Source organism: Stomoxys calcitrans, chromosome 4 (assembly GCF_963082655.1).
Source record: "Stomoxys calcitrans chromosome 4, idStoCalc2.1, whole genome shotgun sequence".
Taxonomy (NCBI): domain Eukaryota; kingdom Metazoa; phylum Arthropoda; class Insecta; order Diptera; family Muscidae; genus Stomoxys; species Stomoxys calcitrans.
In genome coordinates, this window is record NC_081555.1 from 32,179,321 (window position 1) to 32,200,189 (window position 20,869).

At 35.7% G+C, this 20,869-nt stretch overlaps 1 protein-coding gene across 1 annotated transcript; it reads right to left on the reverse strand.

The window, feature by feature from the left end:
- Positions 1–14: 14 nt before the first annotated feature.
- LOC106084531 (nuclear pore complex protein Nup205) lies at positions 15–20,273 on the reverse strand. Its single transcript, XM_013248266.2, has 17 exons — positions 20,198–20,273; positions 19,986–20,134; positions 19,498–19,920; positions 18,412–18,971; positions 17,860–18,351; positions 17,513–17,709; positions 17,242–17,394; positions 16,711–16,912; positions 13,679–14,552; positions 12,876–13,613; positions 12,604–12,808; positions 12,285–12,510; positions 8,869–9,607; positions 8,501–8,808; positions 8,162–8,322; positions 7,220–7,390; positions 15–282 (listed from the first exon to the last, which is right to left on the reverse strand). Exons 1-17 carry the CDS (start codon positions 20,202–20,204, stop codon positions 89–91), a joined length of 5,799 nt encoding a protein of 1,932 aa, XP_013103720.2. The 5' UTR covers positions 20,205–20,273; the 3' UTR covers positions 15–88.
- Positions 20,274–20,869: the final 596 nt, after the last annotated feature.

The window sequence follows — 20,869 nt, forward strand, 5'->3', positions numbered from 1 at the left end:
ATATTATCTTGTAGTTAGTTTTGAGAAAATCATAAACATTTTTGTTTTTCTTTATTGTTTTGGCTTACTATTAAAAATCCTTATCTATCTATTTAGCTGGAAAATATTGTATTAATGACTTAATTCTGCGCAAAAGAGCTATGTTAAATGCAGCTTCTTTGCTCTCGGGCGCATCCGATGTGGTACACAACTGCTTTGAAAATGTTTCATTAAACACTAAAACCAATTTTTTCTTTAATTTCTCCAATTCATCGTTGCTACATTTGTAGACATTTGTTAGTTCTGAAAATAAATAAAATAGTAATAATAATATAATTTATTGAAAATATGTCGTTCTTATCACCATGCAGAAGTAAATTGCAATAGTGGCAAGGATGGCAGAAACTTGAATTGAAACTTGGTCCAATCTATTGTCAGATGTTATGAATATCTTTTGAAGCTTTATATACCGGAAGACATATTGGGTTGCCCAAAAAGTAATTGCGGATTTTTTAAAAGAAAGTAAATGCATTTTTAGTAAAACTTAGAATGAACTTTAATCAAATATATTTTTTTTACACTTTTTTTCTAAAGCAAGCTAAAAGTAACAGCTGATAACTGACAGAAGAAAGAATGCAATTACAGAGTCACAAGCTGTGAAAAAATTTGTCAACGCCGACTATATGAAAAATTCGCAATTAATTTTTGGGCAACTCAATAATTAAGTGGATGGTGAATTGGAGAGTATATACTGAAGGGACCATCAGTCTCATAAACCACCCATCGAAAGCGTGCAAAAAGAGGTACACGGTTTCGAAATTAAATCCTGGCTACCACGCTGACCTTGGCTTATCAAATCGGCCTTGGAAATTTCCTGCATTTTTATACCCTCCACCATAAGATGGGGGGTATACTAATTTCGTCATTCTGTTTGTAACTACTCGAAATATTCGTCCGAGACCCCATAAAGTATATATATTCTTGATCGTCGTGACATTTTATGTCGATCTAGCCATGTCCGTCCGTCTGTCCGTCTGTCCGTCCGTCCGTCCGTCTGTCTGTCGAAAGCACGCTAACTTCCGAAGGAGTAAAGCTAGCCGCTTGAAATTTTGCACAAATACTTCTTATTAGTGTAGGTCGGTTGGTATTGTAAATGGGCCAAATCGGTCCATGTTTTGATATAGCTGTCATATAAACCGATCTTGGGTCTTGACTTCTTGAGCCTCTAGAGGGCGCAATTCTTATCCGATTTGAATGAATTTTGGCACGACGTGTTTTGTTGTAATCCAACAACTGTGCCAAGTATGGTTTAAATCGGTTCATAACCTGATATAGCTGCCATATAAACCGATCTTGGGTCTTGACTTCTTGAGCCTCTGGAGGGCGCAATTCTTATCCGATTTGAATGAATTTTGGCCCGACGTGTTTTGTTATGATATCCAACAACTGTACCAAGTATGGTTCAAATCGGTAAATAACCTTATATAGCTGTCATATAAACCGATCTTGGGTCTTGACTTCTTGAGCCTCTAGAGTGCGCAATTCTTATACGATTTGAATGAAATTTCGCACGACGTGTTTTGTCATGATATCCAACATCTGTGCCAAGAATGGTTCAAATCGGTTCATAACCTGATATAGCTGCCATATAACCGATCTTGGGTCTTGACTTCTTGAGCCTCTAGAGTGCGCAATTCTTATCCGATTTGAATGAAATTTCGCACGACGTATTTTGCCATGATATCCAACATCTGTGCCAAGAATGGTTCAAATCGGTTCATAACCTGATATAGCTGCCATATAAACCGATCTTGGGTCTTGACTTCTTGAGCCTCTAGAGGGCGCAATTCTTATCCGATTTGAATGAATTTTGGCCCGACGTGTTTTCTTATGATATCCAACAACTGTGCCAAGTATGGTTTAAATCGGTTCATAACCTGATATAGCTGTCATATAAACCGATCTGGGATCTTGACCTATAGAGGTCGCAATTATTATACGATTTGCCTGAAAAATTGTACGACGGATTCTCTCATGACCGTCAACATACGTGTTTATTATGGTCTGAATCGGTCTATAGCCCGATACAGCTCCCATATAAATCGATCTCTCTATTTTACTTCTTGAGCCCCCAAAGGGCGCAATTCTTATTCGAATTGACTGACATTTTACACAGGTCTCCAACATATAATTTAATTGTGGTCCAAACCGGACCATATCTTGATATCGCTCTAATAGCAAAGCAAATCTTTTCTTTTATCCTTTTTTGCCTAAGAAGAGATGCCGTGAAAAGAACTCGACAAATGCGATCCATGGTGGAGGGTATATAAGATTCGGCCCGGCCGAACTTAGCACGCTTTTACTTGTTTTTACATTAAAAATTACTCCCCAACCCCAAAACAATATGGGGCTTAAAGGAAAAGGTATTTGGGAGTAGAACACGGAATTGATATCCTGCTTTAGAATCAAGTGTTTGGGGCCAGCCCCACCCCCAAAACTCCCCCTAACTGGATTAAGCATAAAAATATCCTAGCACGACTTTAAGTTCATGTGTGGGACAGCGTTTATAGCTCCTCCATAAGCAGACGTAAAATAAATTCTTGGTTTATTCGTCCATGTCTCCATCAGTGCAAGGACACAGATCTTCTGATGCAAAAGAATTTGACATACAATGGAGTAAATCTGTTAAAAAGGTGCCTAAGTCTTCACCTAACCACAAATCCACAGCCAAACTCAAGTCATTATAACAACAGTACAACAATCCAACGCACCTCTTGTATGGCGATTATATCGGCCTGGTACATTTTTAATACAATCGCCAATGTGAATATTAAACTTTTTTTGTATAGATATGCCACGTGCAGATTAGCAAATCAAGGTACCTAATTCGTTTGTGGTCGGTCGAGATCATGACCGGCACGGGATAGCTGTGAGCACCACACAATCTGGAACATTGAGGTCCGATCTGTGCGGTGTTCATTACTGTCACGAGAAGTTTAGCTGCGAGCTACCGGGCCCACAGATTGCGGATAGTGAAATGCTTCATCCGGAGTAGCTGTGACTGAAGTCGCGGACAATCAGCGGTATCGAGCGGAGAGTATGAGTGAGAAGTCGGGAGGCACCGGCTCTTGCACAAATACTCGATGTGACAAGGCGAGTTATTGGAGCCTTTAAATAACCAATGGCCAACCTGTTCCCGCAGAGATCGGTCCTTTGGACCGGAACGAGCTTGCTCACCTACAGGAGTTTGATGAGGATCGCCACCTCCACATGAAAATGTAGTTACTACACAACAACCCATATAAAAAATATTTGAGAAAAGTATTTTAAAGTAGAAATATCCCCCGACCCCACTTAGTTACCAACCATGGCAATATAGGACTCATAGAAAGGAATGTGGAAGTAAAAATGTCCACACCCCACAACTGGACTTATTTACCGACCATGACAATAAAAGGCTCAAATAAAAAGTCTTAGTGGGATAAATAAGTATTATTTATAAAAATCAATTTGAGTTTGTTCCGTATAGACTCAAAAACGGCAGAACCGATTTTTTTGAAAATTTCACAGATGTTGCAGTGTACACCCGTGGTGAAAATAGGGTTAATCATTTTTTGATATCGGAGGGGGTGAAACATCCCCCTTGACTTGTTTTCAAACAATCCAGATCTGGGATATGGGTATAACCGTTTCAAGAGAAATTTTGTTTGCGTTCTTTTTATTATAGTAACCTTAAATTTGTTATCCAATTTTGGCGCATCAGAGAAATATATAGAATAATATAGGCTCAAACGAAAGGTAATTAAGAGGCGAAACGAATTTGATATTCACTTTTGTGTTTGAGGGCCACTCCAATGTTTTGAGGGACATTCCACCCCCAAACGGGACATATTGGGTTGCCCAAAAAGTAATTGCGGATTTTTCATATAGTCGGCGTTGACAAATTTTTGCACAGCTTGTGACTCTGTAATTGCATTATTTCTTCTGTCAGTTATCAGCTGTTACTTTAAGTTTGCTTTAGACAAAAAGTGTAAAAAAAGGATATTTGATAAAAGTTCATTCTAAGTTTTATTAAAAATTCATTTACTTTGTTTTAAAAAATCCGCAATTACTTTTTGGGCAACCCAATATTTACCGACCATGACAATATGGGACTCAAAGGAAAAGGTATTTGGGAGTAGAGCACTGAATTGGTACCCTTTTTTGAAATCAAGTGTTTGGAGGTCCGTTTACCCCCAAAAACTCCGCCTTGAAAGGATTTATTTACTGCCCACGACAATATGGGACTCAATTAAAATGTATTTGAGATTTGGATATTTAAATCCCATAGTGCGGGGCAGCGTTTATAGGTCCTCTGTAGGCACATGTAAAATAAATTCTTTATTTCTTCGTCCTTGTCTCTATCAGGGCATGGACACAGATAATTTGATTTAAAAGAATTTGACATTCTAATGCTAATTTTGCCCATGAACATTCTACTAAGGAACAGGTTCAAAATTCTCACATATCAATGAGTGCAGTCCGATTCAAATTTAACCTCAATGATAAGGGGCATACTTTTTATAGCCAAGTCCTAACGGGGTGCCGCAGTGCAACACCTCTTTGGAAAGAAGTTTTTACATGCCATAGTGCCTTACAAATGTGGCCAGGAGAGGCAAACCACCGCTGAAATTTTGTTTTCTGATGGTCTCACCAGGATTCGAACCCAGGCGTTCAACGCCATAGGAGGACATGCCAACAACAGGGCCTCCACAGAACTCATGTCATGATAGCAACCGTACAACAATCCAAAACACTTTTTAAATTATGTCGGCCTTGTAGTTTTTATACCCTCCACCATAGGATGGGGGTATTCGTCCAAGACCCCATAAATATATATATTCTTGATCGTCATGATATTTTAAGTCGTTCTAGCCATGTCCGTCCGTCCGTCTGTCGAAAGCACGCTAACTTTCGAAGGAGTAAAGCTAGCCGCTTGAAATTTTGCACAAATACTTGTTATTAGTGTAGGTCGGTTGGGATTATAAATGGGCCATATCGGTCTATGTTTTGATATAGCTGCCATAAAATTTTCCAATTTTTGCCCATGAACGTTCCGCTATGGAACAGATGCAAACTTCTCACATATCAATGAGTGCAGTCCGATTCAAGTATAAGCTCAATGATAAGGGGCCTCCTTTTTAAAGCCGAGTCCGAACGGCGTGCCGCAGTACGACACCGCTTTGGAGAAAAGTTTTTACATGGCATAGTACCTGACCAATGTTGCCAGCATTAGGTGGGGAAAACCATCGCTGAAAATTTTTTTCTGACGGTCTCGCCAGGATTCGAACCCAGGCGTTCAGCGTCACAGACGGACATGCTAACCTCTGCGCTACGGTGGCCTCCTTTAATTCTTATCCGATTTGGCTGAAATTTTGCATGAGATATTTCATTATGTTTTCCAACAACTGTGCTAAGGTTGAAATCAGTTCATGTTGTTGTAGCTACATTTTTATGTAAAGGGGGCGATCCTCGTCAAGCTCCTCGACCAAGCTAGTTCCGGTCAAAATGACCGATCGCCGCATGAACAGGGTGACCATTGGTTATTTAAAGACGCAAATAACTCGCCTTGTCATATCGAGCATCATAGGCACTCAGTATTTGTGCAAGAGCCGGTGCCGCTCGGCCTCTCACTGAGACTCTCCGCTCGATACCGCTGATTGTCCGCGACTGCCGTAGCAGCTACTCCATATGGAGCATTCCACTATCCGCAACCTGTGGACGCGCCCGGTAGCTCGCAGCTAAGATTCTCGTGACAACAATGAACACCACACAGATCGAACCTCAATGTTTAGCTGATATAGATGTCATATAAACCGATCTAAGGTCTTGACTTCTTAAGCTTCTAGAGGGCTCAATTCCTACCCGATTTGGCTAAGACATTGCATGATGTGTTTCGTTATGACTTCCAACAACTGTACTAAGTATGGCTTAAATCGGTACATAACCCGATATAGCCGCCAAATCAACCGGTGTTGAATCTTGACTTCTTGAGCAATTAGAGGTTGCAATTCTTATCCAATTTGCCTGGAATTTTTGCATGACGCGTTTCGTTTCTCGACTTCCAAGAACTGTGCTAAGTATGGTTTAAATCGGTCGATGTTTTGATATAGCTGTCATATAAACCGGTGTTGAATCTTGACTTCTTGACCCTCTAGAGGGTGCAGTTCCTATCCGATTTGGCTGAAATTTTGCATAATGTGTTCCGTTATAACTTCCAACAGTTGTGCTAAGTATGGTTCAAATCGGTACATAACCTGATATAGCTGCCATATAAACCGATCTGGGATCTTGACTTCTTGAGCTCCTAGAGGGCGTAATTCCTATCCGATTTGGCTGAAATTTTGCATGATGTGTTTCGTTATGACTTCCAACAATTAAGTATGGTTCAAATTGGTACATAACCTGATATAGCTGCCAAATAAACCGATCTGGGATCTTGACTTCTTGAGCCCCTATAGGGCGCAATTACTATCCGATATGGCTGAAATTTTGTGCAGCGGCTTCTCCCATGACCTTGGACATAGGTGTCAAATTTGGTCTGAATCACTCTATAGCCTTTTACAGCTCCCCTATAAACCGATCTGGGATCTTCTTGAGCCCCTAGCGGGCGCAATTCTAATTCGATTTGGCTGTAATTTTACACAATGATTTCTACTATTGTCTCCAACATTCAATTCTGTCCGATTCGGACCATAACTTGATATAGCTCCAATACCATAGCAATTATTTTCTTTTATCTTTTGTTTGCCTAAACAGAGATACCTGAAAAAGAACTCAACAAACGCGATCCATGGTGGAGGGTATATTAGATTCGACCCGGCCGAACTTGGCACGCTTTAACTTGTTTAATACTATCGCCTGTGTGAATACTACACTTTTTCTGTATAGACATTCCAAGTGCAGATTATGTGAGAAATATCAAGGTTTGGGAGATCCGTTTCTCACTTCTTTCGTTTTTCATTCAGAGTATTTTGTTCAGGTAGCAGCACAGTTCCACAATTAAGATAAAGGAACAGTTGAAGCCAATTCCAACTGTTGATATGCAACATCCCCTATATTACCCAAATGCAAACTTGACCAAGAACATTATATTAAGGAACAGGGGACAAACCTCTTACCTATCAATGGGTGCTGTCCGTTTCAAGTTTGGGTTCGTAGGGCTTGAATACAAATTTTATTTAATTGAATTCGGACTTACCATTATCATCATAAGAGTGTACATCATGTTTTGCTGACGATGAGTACCTCATGTAATAATCCAAATGACTCCAGAGTAGATATAAACATTGCTCGGCGATGAAGACACATAAATAGAGCACATTTTGTTTATCGACTAGTTGTTTATTGATTTGAGTGTATTTATCTTTTGCTGCGAAGATAAAAAAATATGTTTTAGAAACTTAAGTCCTATTTAGATTTTTTTTTATTAAAAACTTGTATTTAAATTTTGTCTATAAAGAATATATTTTTTTTTGAAATTTAGTCCTTAGAAAAATTTTATTAAAATTTTGTCAGAGAAAATTTCATTAGAATTTGGTCGGAGAAAATTTCATTGAAATTTTGACTTAATACAAAATTTTATTGAAATGTGGATTTATTTTTATTTATTTATAATTAGTCAATCAAAATCCAAACAAAAGTGGGATACACATTGATAGATGGAAATTTTACACAAAATAAAAAAAATATATAAAATATTTAGAATTTAAACACTTAAACTGGTGAAATTTTAATGGAATGCTTTTAAGCTACATCACTTTGCTGTGCTATTCTTTGAATAGAATACATTAAACAAAATAGTCTATAGGCGGTTAATATCCTGCAATGGAATCTAAATGAGATTTTAAGACCAAAAAAAGAAAGCGCTAACAGAAAATTTCATTGCAATTTAGATTTATCAGAAAATTTTACGAAAATTTGGTCCTAAAGAACTTTTTTACTTCAAGTTAGTTTTTAGAGAAATATTCTTTGAAAGTTTTTAAGTCTTAAGAAAATTTGATATTAATTTTGTCTTTAGAGAAAATTTTATATTAATTTTATCTTTACAGAAAATTTCATTGAAATTTTTCTTTGGTTTATAATACGCCATGTATAAATCGTTCAAGAAGCTTATTTTCTATAGAAATATGGTTTTCCTTACCCATTGAATCGAAACTGATATTGTCTAGAACGGATCTTTGACGTAGCATTCCTTCGAAGATGGCCTTTTGTGCATGATAGTATTCTACGGAACCTTTAAGCTGGTCCACTACGATTCCCAGATTATAGTGGTTATATATGTTGTTAATATGATCTTCACTCCTGGAAAAAAACAAACAAACAAATAAAATCTCCATTGATTAGCAAAAGTAAAAATAGGTCCATAATAGATAAATGACATCAATGGTGGAAGCTATAAAAAAAGTTTAACTTTCACCATCCACATTTCCACCGTAACACATTTGTGATTGATTACAAGATAATTTCATAAAGCACTTACCTATGAACGGCCTCATGTATGTGTGGTGAGAACAAAAGTCCATTAGTTCTGTGATCAGCCGAATTGTTTGTCACTATGTTTCTGCAAAACAATGTTAAATTTGCTGCAATTTCTAGAAAATATTTAATATGAAGTGAGGTGTTTTCATCGGTTTGCTCGTATAGGGCATTATCGGGCTTTAACATTTCCTTAAAATTAACATCACTTATGATGAAACGCAAATATATGGAAAGCATGAGCTTTTGAATTCTATACAGATTGACGCCAATGTCTCCAGTTGTATCAATATTGATAAGAGATAGGGTTTCCTTAAAAAAAACACAATGATCATTTAAACGAATTATTTATTAGGGTTATGCATCTCTCACCTGATTAAATGTTCGTGCAATAACTCCTGTTATCAATGACAACTCCTCCAACAGCCCCAGATCCGAAAATGGTGAACCGGATCTGAGAATTATTTCAATCATATCCCAATGAGAAAATAAGAAATGCATTACTTGTGATATCACAGAGTAATTTTCAGTTCCCAATGTCGAAACTAGACAATCGCATAAATTCAAAGCTGGAAATAGAATTTGCCTAAAGCGATAATCAAAGCCTGGTATGAAATCTCTCATTTCGTTGCGTTGCCAAACTTCTTTGCGTTTCAAATCGGGATGCATATCCAAAACTTTCATGCTGGAGAGGACATCTAAAACTTTATTCGAGAGCAACAGTTCTGCTCCAAGATGGGTATTCGCGAAACGCAGCAACATTGACATTTTCGACTCATACACATACAGATATTTCATATTCTCTGGAGCATTGGACAGTGTAGCACATAGCTGATTGTCACTTTTAGCAATACTCTCTATAATGTGAGACAAATAACCATGGTGAGCTATGAAGTTCATTAAATGGGCCATCGAGTCAATATCCAGTAAGACATCAATGCATGCTAAAGCGGACATTTTACAAATGTCATGTCCAGCAATGCAATCGTGGCATATGGTTTCCATAAGCTTTTCTCCAAATGACAATAACACTTCAATGGACATTCTAATGTGCGTGGTATCTGCATACATGGAATCGTTGCCCTTGGACTTGTCTAAACGAGTAACAAGGCTGAAAGAAAGACAAGTACATCAATAAGAATTAAAAAACAAAACAAAAATAAATAAAGTAAAGATAAATACAAAAAGAATTTTAAATATTAATAAAAAAAAATATGAAAACGGTAAAATAAAAAACAAACAATATAAAAACAACAAAATAAAAAGTTATTAAAAGATAAATAAATTCAAAAAATAAAACAATATTAAAAATAGATAAAACTATTGGGTTGCCCAAAAAGTAATTGCGAATTTTTTAAAAGAAAGTAAATGCATTTTTAATAAAGCTTAGAATGAACTTTAATCAAATATACTTTTTTACACTTTTTTTCTAAATCAAGCTAAAAGTAACAGCAGATAACTGACAGAAGAAAGAATGCAATTACAGAGTCACAAGCTGTGAAAAAAATTGTCAACGCCGACTATATGAAAAATCCGCAATTACTTTTTGGGCACCCCAATACATAACAACAAGTTATGGTCGAATTCGGACCATAACTGAACTGAATGTTGGAGACCATAGTAGAAGTCATTATGTAAAATTTCAAGCAATTCGAACTAGAATTACGCTCTTTGGGGACTCAGAATCCAGGCTGATTCAGACCACAATTGACACGTACGTTGAAGGTCATGAGATAAAACGTTGTACAAAATTTCAGCCAAATCGAATAATAATTGCGACCTCTAGAGGCTCAAGAAGTCAGCTACATCAGGTTATGTACCTATTTGAACCATATTTATCATAGTTATCCGATTTGGCTGAAATTTTGCATGACAAAACACGTCATGCTAAATTTCAGCCAAATCGGATAAGAATTGCGCCCTCTAGTGGCTCAAGAAGTCAAGATCCCAGATCGGTGTATATGACAGTTATATCAGCTAATAAACCGATTTGAACCACACTAAGCACATTTAAACCGAAACACCTCATGCAAAATTTCAAGCAAATCGGATAATCATTGCGACCTCTAGAGGCTTAAGAAGTCAAGATCCGAGATCGGATTATATGGGAGCTATATCAGGTTATGGACCGATTTGGACCATACTTGGCATAGTTGTTGGAAGTCATAACAGAACAAGTCATTCAAAATTTCAGCCAAATCCGATAAAAAATTGAGCCCTCTAGAGGCTCAAGAAGTCAAGGCCCCAGATCGGCTTATATCACAGCTATATCAGGTTATGGACCGATTTGAACCATACTAGGCATAGTAGTTTGAATACATAACAGAACACGTCATGCAAAATTTCAGTCAAATCCGATAAGAATTGCGTCCTCTAGTGGCTCAAGAAGTCAAGATGCAAGTCCGGTTTATATGGCCGCTATATCAGGTTATGGACCGATTTAAACCATACGTAGCACTGTTGTTTAAAATCGTGGCGGAAGCCGTCGTGCAACATTTCAGCCAAATTGGATAGAAATTGTGCTCTCTAGAAGCTCAAGAAGTCAAGACCCCAGGGCGGTTTATATGACAGCTATACCAAGTTATGAACCGATTTAAGCCATACTAAGCTCTCTTGCTGGAAATGATACCAAAACACCACGAGAAAAATGTCCGTCAAATCGGAGGAGAATTGCGCCCTCTAGAGGCTTAAGAAGTCAAGACCCAAGATCGGTTTATATGGCAGCTATATCAAAACATAGAACGATTTGGCCCATTTACAATCCCAGCTAACCTACACTAATGAAAAGTATTTGTGCAAAATTTAAGCGCCTAGCTTTACTCCGTCGAAAGTTAGAGTGCTTTCGACAGACAGACGGGCGGACAGATGGACGGACATAACTAGATCGACTTAAAATGTCATGACGATCAAGAATATATATACTTTATGGGGTCTTAGACGCATATTTCGAGGTGTTACAAACAGAATGACGAGATTAGTATACCCCATCCTATAGTGGAGGGTGTAAAAAAAATATGGGCCCAAATTAAAGATATTTGTGAGTATGCCACGAATCTGATAATTTATTTTCTAATAAAATACTACTTACATTGTAAAAGAAGCGCATATGAGGGGCCCGGTCTAGCTAATGGATTTTTAAAATTCATTTTTAACAAAGTTTTCTATAAAATCAAATTTAATGATGTTTTTTAATGAAAATCCATTATTTTAGATAAATAAAAATTTGACTAATAGTTTTATACGACAATTGAACATCGATAAGATTGATTTTAGGTGATATATGCACCAATTGGCCACTGAAAAGGGACCCAACTTCAGGGCTTTAGGCCAAAAATAATAAATTCGTGGAAAAATTATTCAACCTTAATAGTTTGACCATGGTTGAAAAAACAGACTCACAAGCCGAGTGGCTACGGCACCTAGGATATATTTACCGAAAATCCACAAAGCAGGAATGCCCCTAAGACCTATCTGCTCATCCATGAATTCTCCCACATGTGGACTATCTAAATATTTGACTAACATATTAAACAACTTGACAAAGGATTCATAGTACAACATTAAGGATGGAATCCAGTTTAGAAACGGGGTCAACGATCAAACTATCGACAGTACGGAGATGTTCGTTTCATTTGATGTTATCTCCCTATTGCCAAGCATACCAGTAAATTTGGTGACTAGGACGATAAAAGAGAAGTGCACTAATTTTCATCGAATTTCGTAGAAATTTGTCTTTTATGGGTTTAAAAACTATTTTACCAAATTTCTATATTAGAGTATCTACTTACTTTTCATTTGAAAGAGCAATGGGTTTTCTAGAACTTTGCTCTTTTACTATACTGAGGCAATTTAATAAGGAGGCATACAGGTTAATTCTTAGTTTTTGGGAAACCACTCCACTAACAATAATCCACTCCAATAAATACTTCAAAATGAATTTTATATTCAATGTATTGGATTTCGAAGGATGATATTTGTTCATTTCTGCAGTGGTTTGTTCGCCACGTTCGTGTTCTGGAAAACAAAACAAAAAACAAGTTCATGGAGAGTAACCAATTTCCATAAAATTTTTATGAAATTTTATTTTTAAAAGTTTATAAAGCTTACCTTGTTCCAGTGAACTGGAGAAACAATTTCTTAGATTAACAAGTAGTATCAAAATGGTTTCAGATATAATAGCCGATATCTCCAGGATGGTTTGATTGGGACTTATTTTCAATAAGATCTTTTGCAATATTTCAATAATAAGCTCCTGTTTCTTAGACATTGCCAAACAGGAACTGGGCACGCAACTAAACAATATTTCCGAAACCTATTGGCGATTACCAAAAAAATTTAATAAAAATATAAAAATTAACATGGGCCAATAATCCACATACCTGACTCCAAGCTTCCACAAATTTGACTATGGCAAAACGTTTGCAACGCTGCTCATTGACATTTAAAGCGTGCATCATCACCGATTCAATTTCTTGTAGAATCAATCTTCGCTGACCACTTGCTATTGTACTCTGCACTATTTTCAGCTCCCCATGCAAGGTTGCATGAATTTTTCGCAAATCAATCAACTTGTGGCCTTCATTTGCCTTATATTCGCATTCTTTGAATATCTGTTCGAGCAGAGTCTTATCGAAATAATTCCATGATGGTACAGGAATTTGTCCAACTTCCAGATCAATCGAGTTGATAAGTTCACATAGCAAATTATTTCTTGTGGCCGAGGTATTTGTGGTTGTATCAATAATAGCATTCGAATTGGTGGCATAGAAATGATTCAGCTCCATTGCAGTGCTATCTTGGCCACTTTTGGATGGCATGCCCAAAAAGAAATCCGATATATGCTGAAATCTGCTCAATTGGCAATTGGAGGCAGTCAATTTCAATTCAATTGCTATACTCCTCAGCAGATAACTGATCTGGTTGATAACATGAGAATTCTCTACAGACAACACTGGGAACTCATTCAAATAACGACACAGAAAATCATGTCTGGTGCGCAGATAGCGTAGAATTTGATCGGAAGTTTTGGGATTTTCACATAGAGAAAATAGCAAACTGAAGCAACGCTCCGCAATGTTTTCTACATCAACTTGTAAGTTATTCGAGTTCTTCTTCATCTGCCATTATAACAAGAAATTCTTTTTTTTTTTACCAAATCAATCAGAAAAATTCAAAAATTTACCTGCAAATGCTTTTCTAATAGGAACACCAAAGATTTTGTGCAATTGATTCCCAAATCAAATAATCCCAATCTGTTCTTGTTGGTGGACTGCACATCCTTCAAATGATCGAAACCCAATAGAAATTGTCCCAGATTCGGCGTTGGCTGACACAGGCAGTCTTGTATAAGCATGATAATAGCTTCCTTGATTTGTAAATGTACTTTTGGGGATTCGAGTCCCTCAGTGCCTATAGCATCCTCGTTATTCTCAGGCTTGGTTTGTCTTTGCACAAAATCCGTTTCCAAACATTCGACAAAGCCATGGCGCAACACTGTCTTAGTATTCTCGTTTTGTGTAAAAATACCAACTATTTGGGAATTAACACCGGGTTGATTGGACACCATATGGAGGATTTTAACAGCTTCAAGAGCATGAAATGGTAACCAATTGAAATATGTCAAGAAATATGTAGAATTTAAAACATGATCTGGCTTTCGGCTTCTTGGATTGATATCTAGCATGATTTTGTTTAGACCCGAAAGCAACACTGCACTATTGGAAATGGAATGTGCCTCGAAGAATATGTCCTGATTCTTCAAACCCAGCTTTATAATTCTTAAACAATGCAGAGCGCACTCCTCCAAAGCAACCTTTCCATGGAACTTCTTTAAATCGTCCAATTCCATGCGAGCATCATCTATGATTTGCAAAATTAAACGCAATGTATCGGATTTTGTTTGTAAATTCAACATAATGTGATATCCTGGATGGGGGTTGGTATCGAGATTATCCTCAAAATCCATGGGATTCACTTCATAGATGTCCAAAAGATAGTGTAAAAATTTTAAACATTTAGCACCAACTCTCCATTTTTCGGAAGGATCTTTGTAAGTTCTGGAAATAAGAAAAATAAACAAACAGTAGTATCAATAACTGTCAGGTGAATAATTTATAAAGAAAACATTTATTTAAAAAACAAATATCTTAAAAGACACATTTTCTAGGAAATTTTCGGTGAAAATTTCTTTAAAGACAAATTTCGGTAAAATTATCTCCCAAGACAATTTCTGCAAACAATTTTCTGCAAAGTCAAAATTTCGGTGAAATTTTCTCTAAAGACAAAATTTCGGTGAAATTTTCTCTAAAGACAAAATTTCGGAGAAATTTTCTCTAAAGACAAAATTTCGGAGAAATTTTCTCTAAAGACAAAATTTCGGAGAAATTTTCTCTAAAGACAAAATTTCGGAGAAATTTTCTCTAAAGGCAAAATTTCGGAAAAATTTTCTCTAAAGACAAAATTTCGGAGAAATTTTCTCTAAAGACAAAATTTCGGAGAAATTTTCTCTAAAGACAAAATTTCGGAGAAATTTTCTCTAAAGACAAAATTTCGGAGAAATTTTCTCTAAAGACAAAATTTCGGAGAAATTTTCTCTAAAGACAAAATTTCGGAAAAATTTTCTCTAAAGACAAAATTTCGGAGAAATTTTCTCTAAAGACAAAATTTCGGAGAAATTTTCTCTAAAAACAAAATTTCGGAGAAAATTCCCCTAAAGACAAAATTTCGGTGAAATTTTCTCTAAAGACAAAATTTCGGTGAAATTCTCACAGAAGTCAAAATTTCGGTGAAATTACACTAAAGACAAAATTTGGGAGAAATTTCCTCTAAAGACAAAATTTTGGGGAAATTTTCTCTAAAGACAAAATTTCGGGGAAATTAAGATAAAATTTTGGAGAAATTTTCTCTAAAAATAAAATTTTGACAAAGACAAAATTTCTCAAGACAAATTTTCTCTAAAGGCAAAATTTCGGAAAAATTTTCACTAAAGACAAATTTTTGGTGAAATTTTCTGTAAAGTATTCTAAAATATTCTCTGAAGAATATATTTCGGTGAAATTTTCTCTTAAAACAAAATTTCGGTGAAATTTTCTCTACAGACAAATTTCTGTGAAATTTTCTCTTAAGACAAAATTTCGGTAAAATTTCGTCTAAAGACAAAATTTCGGTGAAATTTTCTCTAAAGACAAAATTTCGGTGAAATTTTTTGCAAAGTATTCTAAAATATTCTCTGAAAAATATATTTCGGTGAAATTTTCTCTTAAAACAAAATTTCGGTAAAATTTTCTCTACAGACGAAATTTCGGTGAAATTTTCTAAGACAAAATTTCGGTGAAATTTTTTTTAAAGACAAAATTTCGGTGAAATTTTATTTAAAGACAAAATTTCAATGAAATTTTCTCTAAAGACAAAATTTCGGTGAAATTTTATTTAAAGACAAAATTTCGGTGAAATTTTATCTAAAGACAAAATTTCGGTGAAATGTTCTCTAAAGACAAAATTTTCGGTGAAATTTTCTCTAAAGAGAAAAATTCGAAAAAATTTTCTCTAAGACAAAATTTCGGAGAAATTTTATCTAAAGACAAAATTTCGGTGAAATGTTCTCTAAAGACAAAATTTTCGGTGAAATTTTCTCTAAAGAGAAAAATTCGAAAAAATTTTCTCTAAGACAAAATTTCGGTGAAATCTTCTCTAAAGACAAAATTTCGGCAAAAATTTCTCTAAAGACAAAATGTCGGGTGAAATTTTCTCTCAAAACTAAATTTCGGTGAAATTTTTTCTTAAGACTAAATTTTGGTGAAATTTTCTCTTAAGACAAAATTTCGGTGAAATTTTTTCTAATTTTCTCAAAAGACAAAATTTCCAAAACATTTTCTCTAAAGATAAAATTTTGAGGAAATTTTCTATTACGTCAAAATTTCCAGAAAAAATGTTTCTAAATACCAAATTTTGGAGAAATTTTCTTTTAAGACAAATTATCCATTAAAGTTTCTCTAAATACAAAATTTAGGAGAAAATTTCTCTAAAGACCAAATTTCAAAGAAATTTTCTCATAAGACAATATCGATGAAATTTTCAGTAAAAATGTTCTCTTAAATCAAAACTTCCTGAAAATTTTCTCTGCAGCCAAATTGCTTGAAAAAATTTCTTTTTCTAAAAACCAAAAATTCCTGAAAAAATTTGATATATTCTAAATCTTTAAGTTTTGGTTTTTACCTGTTATAAAATTTCAAAAATATTCCATTTATAACGAATTTTAAATATGGGTCTAACCCAGGTTTTCTTGGACCCCCACCAAGGTTTTTGGGAATAACCGTAGTGACCAGCGAATACAACAAATCCAGTATGCTATTGGTAAGCGGATACTGTTCCAGTCGACATTCGTTCTGTTCAATTTCCATTTCTAAGTTGCATGTATCTGAAAAATAATAATAATTAAAAAAAGGTTTAAGTTTAATATATGACAAATATGGACAATTTTTATAAATTTTTCCATGATCATTTATGAAGAAACTGCGGAGAAATTCTTACTTATGAGTATAATTTTTGTCAGAAGCTATTTAGGTTTGGTTGAAAAGAGGGTGCAGATATTAATCCGCCCTAAATACAAAAAAATAACCTCGAAAAAGAAAATCTAAGTCAGGAATTCCGTGCTACGTGCTAAACTCTTGATACCGCTTAAATGTATAAGCGTATCATCATTTTATCTTTTTATTTATTTATTGAATATTTGAAGCACATACTTACCATAAGTCATATTCGTGGGAAGCGTTTTAATTATCTGAGAGGCCTCTAAATTATTCCACAAGGGTATAGCTGTTTCTTTTGAACGCCCCAAAGCCGAGAGTGTCATCAAAATATCAGACTTTAAATAAATGGGTACTGAACAGCCTAGCAGACCTGTGGAAAATATAAAATCAAGTATTTGTTAAAAACAATTTGCCAAAAGACATTCCGATCTCTTCAGATTTTATTTAAACTAAGGCAGTCCAAATGTTAGCTGAGGATTTCAACTTGCCTATTAACGTAAACAATGGATTCCAATTTGGATGCTCGCATATGGCTATGCGAGCAACTTCATCATGTAAGGCGACTGCTCGTAAGACCTCCAGAACAGCTCGTAGGCCTTCAATTTCTTGGGGGCTTATGTTACGATTGATCATGCGGCTCCTGTATATAGAGTCACTAGAGGTATGAAAGTCCTGTTTTAAATTTCTGCAATTATACAAAAAAGGAGCATATTAAACAAAAATTGTAAAAAAGGCCTATGACAACAACGTTTTTGAGTAATATGCCAGCTGTTGGGTATGGAAATTAGTGTGAAATTAAAATTATGAAATCAAATACATATCTTTTTAAACTTACGTGTAATATCGGGACAAAGATGAGAAAAAATGCTCCCAAGATAATGCTGCACTGCCAGTCAGCCCCGTGGATTGCTTCAAGAGATTAAATGTACTTCTTGCTGAACGCTCACAACTTGATAGACCAGCAATCATTTTCAAATAGGGAACAAATAGAGTAGTGGGCAAGAGTTCACCAGCCAAGCGTATAAACTTAAAAAGGGAAACTGAACGTGTTGTTGTGGCGTAGTTAGATGAAGGTTCCAGTGGGCCCCAATACTCGGAGCATAACGAAAGACCTGCCTTATCATCAGCATAAAATTTGCCTATGCATAATAAAAGCATTTCAAAGTTATAATCCAAATTTTGTGGAGGCTCCAAACCCTCCTTGGTAAAACCAATAACAGTTTTAGATGTTTCATCGGCTCTGCCTCTTAGTTCCGTCACTTTGGAGTGCATAAAATCAATGAAATCAGCAAATATCATATGAATTCTCCGATAGAAAAATTGATTCCTATAATTTTTTCAAAAATTTAATTATCTCTAGCACAAGCAACAATTTTAGAAAACTTACTGGTAAATTAAGTCCTTCTCTAGAATGCAGCAGTATAAAAATTTGAAAACACTTGAACAAATGGCATCATCCACAAGCTGCTCATCATAATCGGTAACCGACATATGATTATGTACATATTGGGAAGCATGGCGTAAGCCTGATATAGCTAATCCAAATGAAAACTTTACCAAGTTTACAATTCCACTATTGCAGTCGGAACTTGTTTCTCCCATCAATGCATTATACATGTGCTGCACATATTCATGGTCCCTAATGATGCTTAAATTTTGTATTAAGGTATTGTCATCTTGTTTTTGCAAAATACTAGTATCATATGAGTACAGAAGGGCCAAGAGCATAGTAAGTGTGGTATTTTCAACTTCTCCATTGGCTTCTTTTGCTTTATTTTGGGATAAACTTCTAAGTAGTTTTATTGCGTTGAATTTCGGCAAACCTCTTTGAGCGGACCAATTAAATAAAGCAGTTGCTAATGACATTCGTATATCTTCGAACAGTTCCATTACTTGGTTTTGGTGTTTGTTATCTCCCAGAGCTCTGTTTTTGGTCAACATAACCGTCTGCAAAAATGCAACAATATAAAAATTAATAAAAACTTGATGTAGAATTTTTTTTTCTTCAAAAATATATGAACTTTATGATTTGTAAGAGTATGCTCTGCTATTTTTCAGAACTAAGTCACATCGGATATTTTCGAAGAGAATTTAATATGAAATTTAACTAACTATAGGTTAAGCTATTTCAGTCTCATATCGACTAGGTCAGGAGGAGTGGCAGTCCTTTAGACTCACTTAGACAATTTTAAGTCCATTGTGATATCACAGTAGCGACAGAACAAGGCTTCTGGTGGAAATCGAACCCACGACCAACTCGGCTACCAGGGCGCACTCCGTTCTCAATCGACTAAGTCGGTTAGGTTATTTCAACCAACTAACTTACAAACTCAATTCAGGTAGTTATGGAAATAATTCTAAACTTTGTTGGGATGTCAACAAAGTTAACCAGCAGCCCCATAGCAGTTTAGCTTATGCCAAAGTAAATCTTTGAATTTTTGGCAATCTGTAAGCCGTATCATATTTATCTTACCTCCTTAACAATATCCAATTCGTCCAAGAGATCCACAATTCTTTCCAATATATTTGAATCATCCACTAGCGCTTGCGAAAACGATGACACCAATGAGACCAATTGTTTTGGTGAATCAGGTATCCATGATACACCGCTGGTTATTTGAAACAAATCTCTAATGGAGTTTGCAATGGCTTTTCGTCCGTCGTAGTACAAAAGAACGGCTACTAAACCTCTTGGAAGGCCTGGATAATGAATTATTTGATGTTGGGCAGTACACAGCAATTCTAAAGCCAAAAATTCATCTAAATCAAACATATCCGATATGATTATGCTCTCATCGATGAGATCCTTGGACAATGGCACTCGGACATTTCCAGCAACAGGTACACCCTGTGTAACATACGCCCGCAATTGAGATCGATTGGCTTCATTTTTAGGCTAAAAATGTTAAATGACAATTTTGAATAAAACCCCATAATGTTGATTGTTTTTTATTTACTAACCGGATTGCGAAGCAAATTTACAAATATTTGTTTGTGCCGCTTGAGCGACACCTCCAAATTCGAGATATCAGCTTCGTTTGGATTAAGAATTGTCTGTTCTATAACCCGGTAGAGCTGCTTAAAGGGCGACCACATATCATCTGGAATACCTGCATGGTATATAGACCATTGTTAGTTATCTAAATCATTGCTAAATTATAAAAATTACTTACCTTCCATTGTGCAAAAAAATGAAAATTAAAGAACACGCCGGCTATGCGAATCAAGATTCTAATGATAATTAGAAACAACATTAATTCGGAGCCGGAAGGTGCAACGGCGCGGCGATTCAAAAAATTCAAATCAAGCGGCGTCACTGGATTCATTCACTTGTAATGGGTGTCCCCGGGGCATTCGCCATAGATATATTGGGTTGCCCAAAAAGTAATTGCGGATTTTTCATATAGTCGGCGTTGACAAATTTTTTCACAGCTTGTGACTCTGTAATTGCATTCTTCCTTCTGTCAGTTATCGACTGTTACTTTTAGCTTGCTTTAGAAAAAAAGTGTAAAAAAAGTATATTTGACTAAAGATCTATTAAAAATGCATTTACTTTCTTTTAAAAAATCCGCAATTACTTTTTGGGCAACCCAATATTATATTGTATATAGATAAAGAACTAATTATCTAAGAACAAGACGCAAGCAGAATGCTGCTCTGATATCAAAGTCATGCAGTTAGCGTTTTTTGCATTTTCTGAATATGCATTATTTCCTTTCTCATGAATTTGTAAATTTGATTTTTTTCGGCAGGGCTGCGCAAACGTAAAGTGGATAGGCCCCATAAATATCATTAAGGATGTCAAATTGAAGATTAAAAATGTCATAAAATGCGAGAAAATGTAA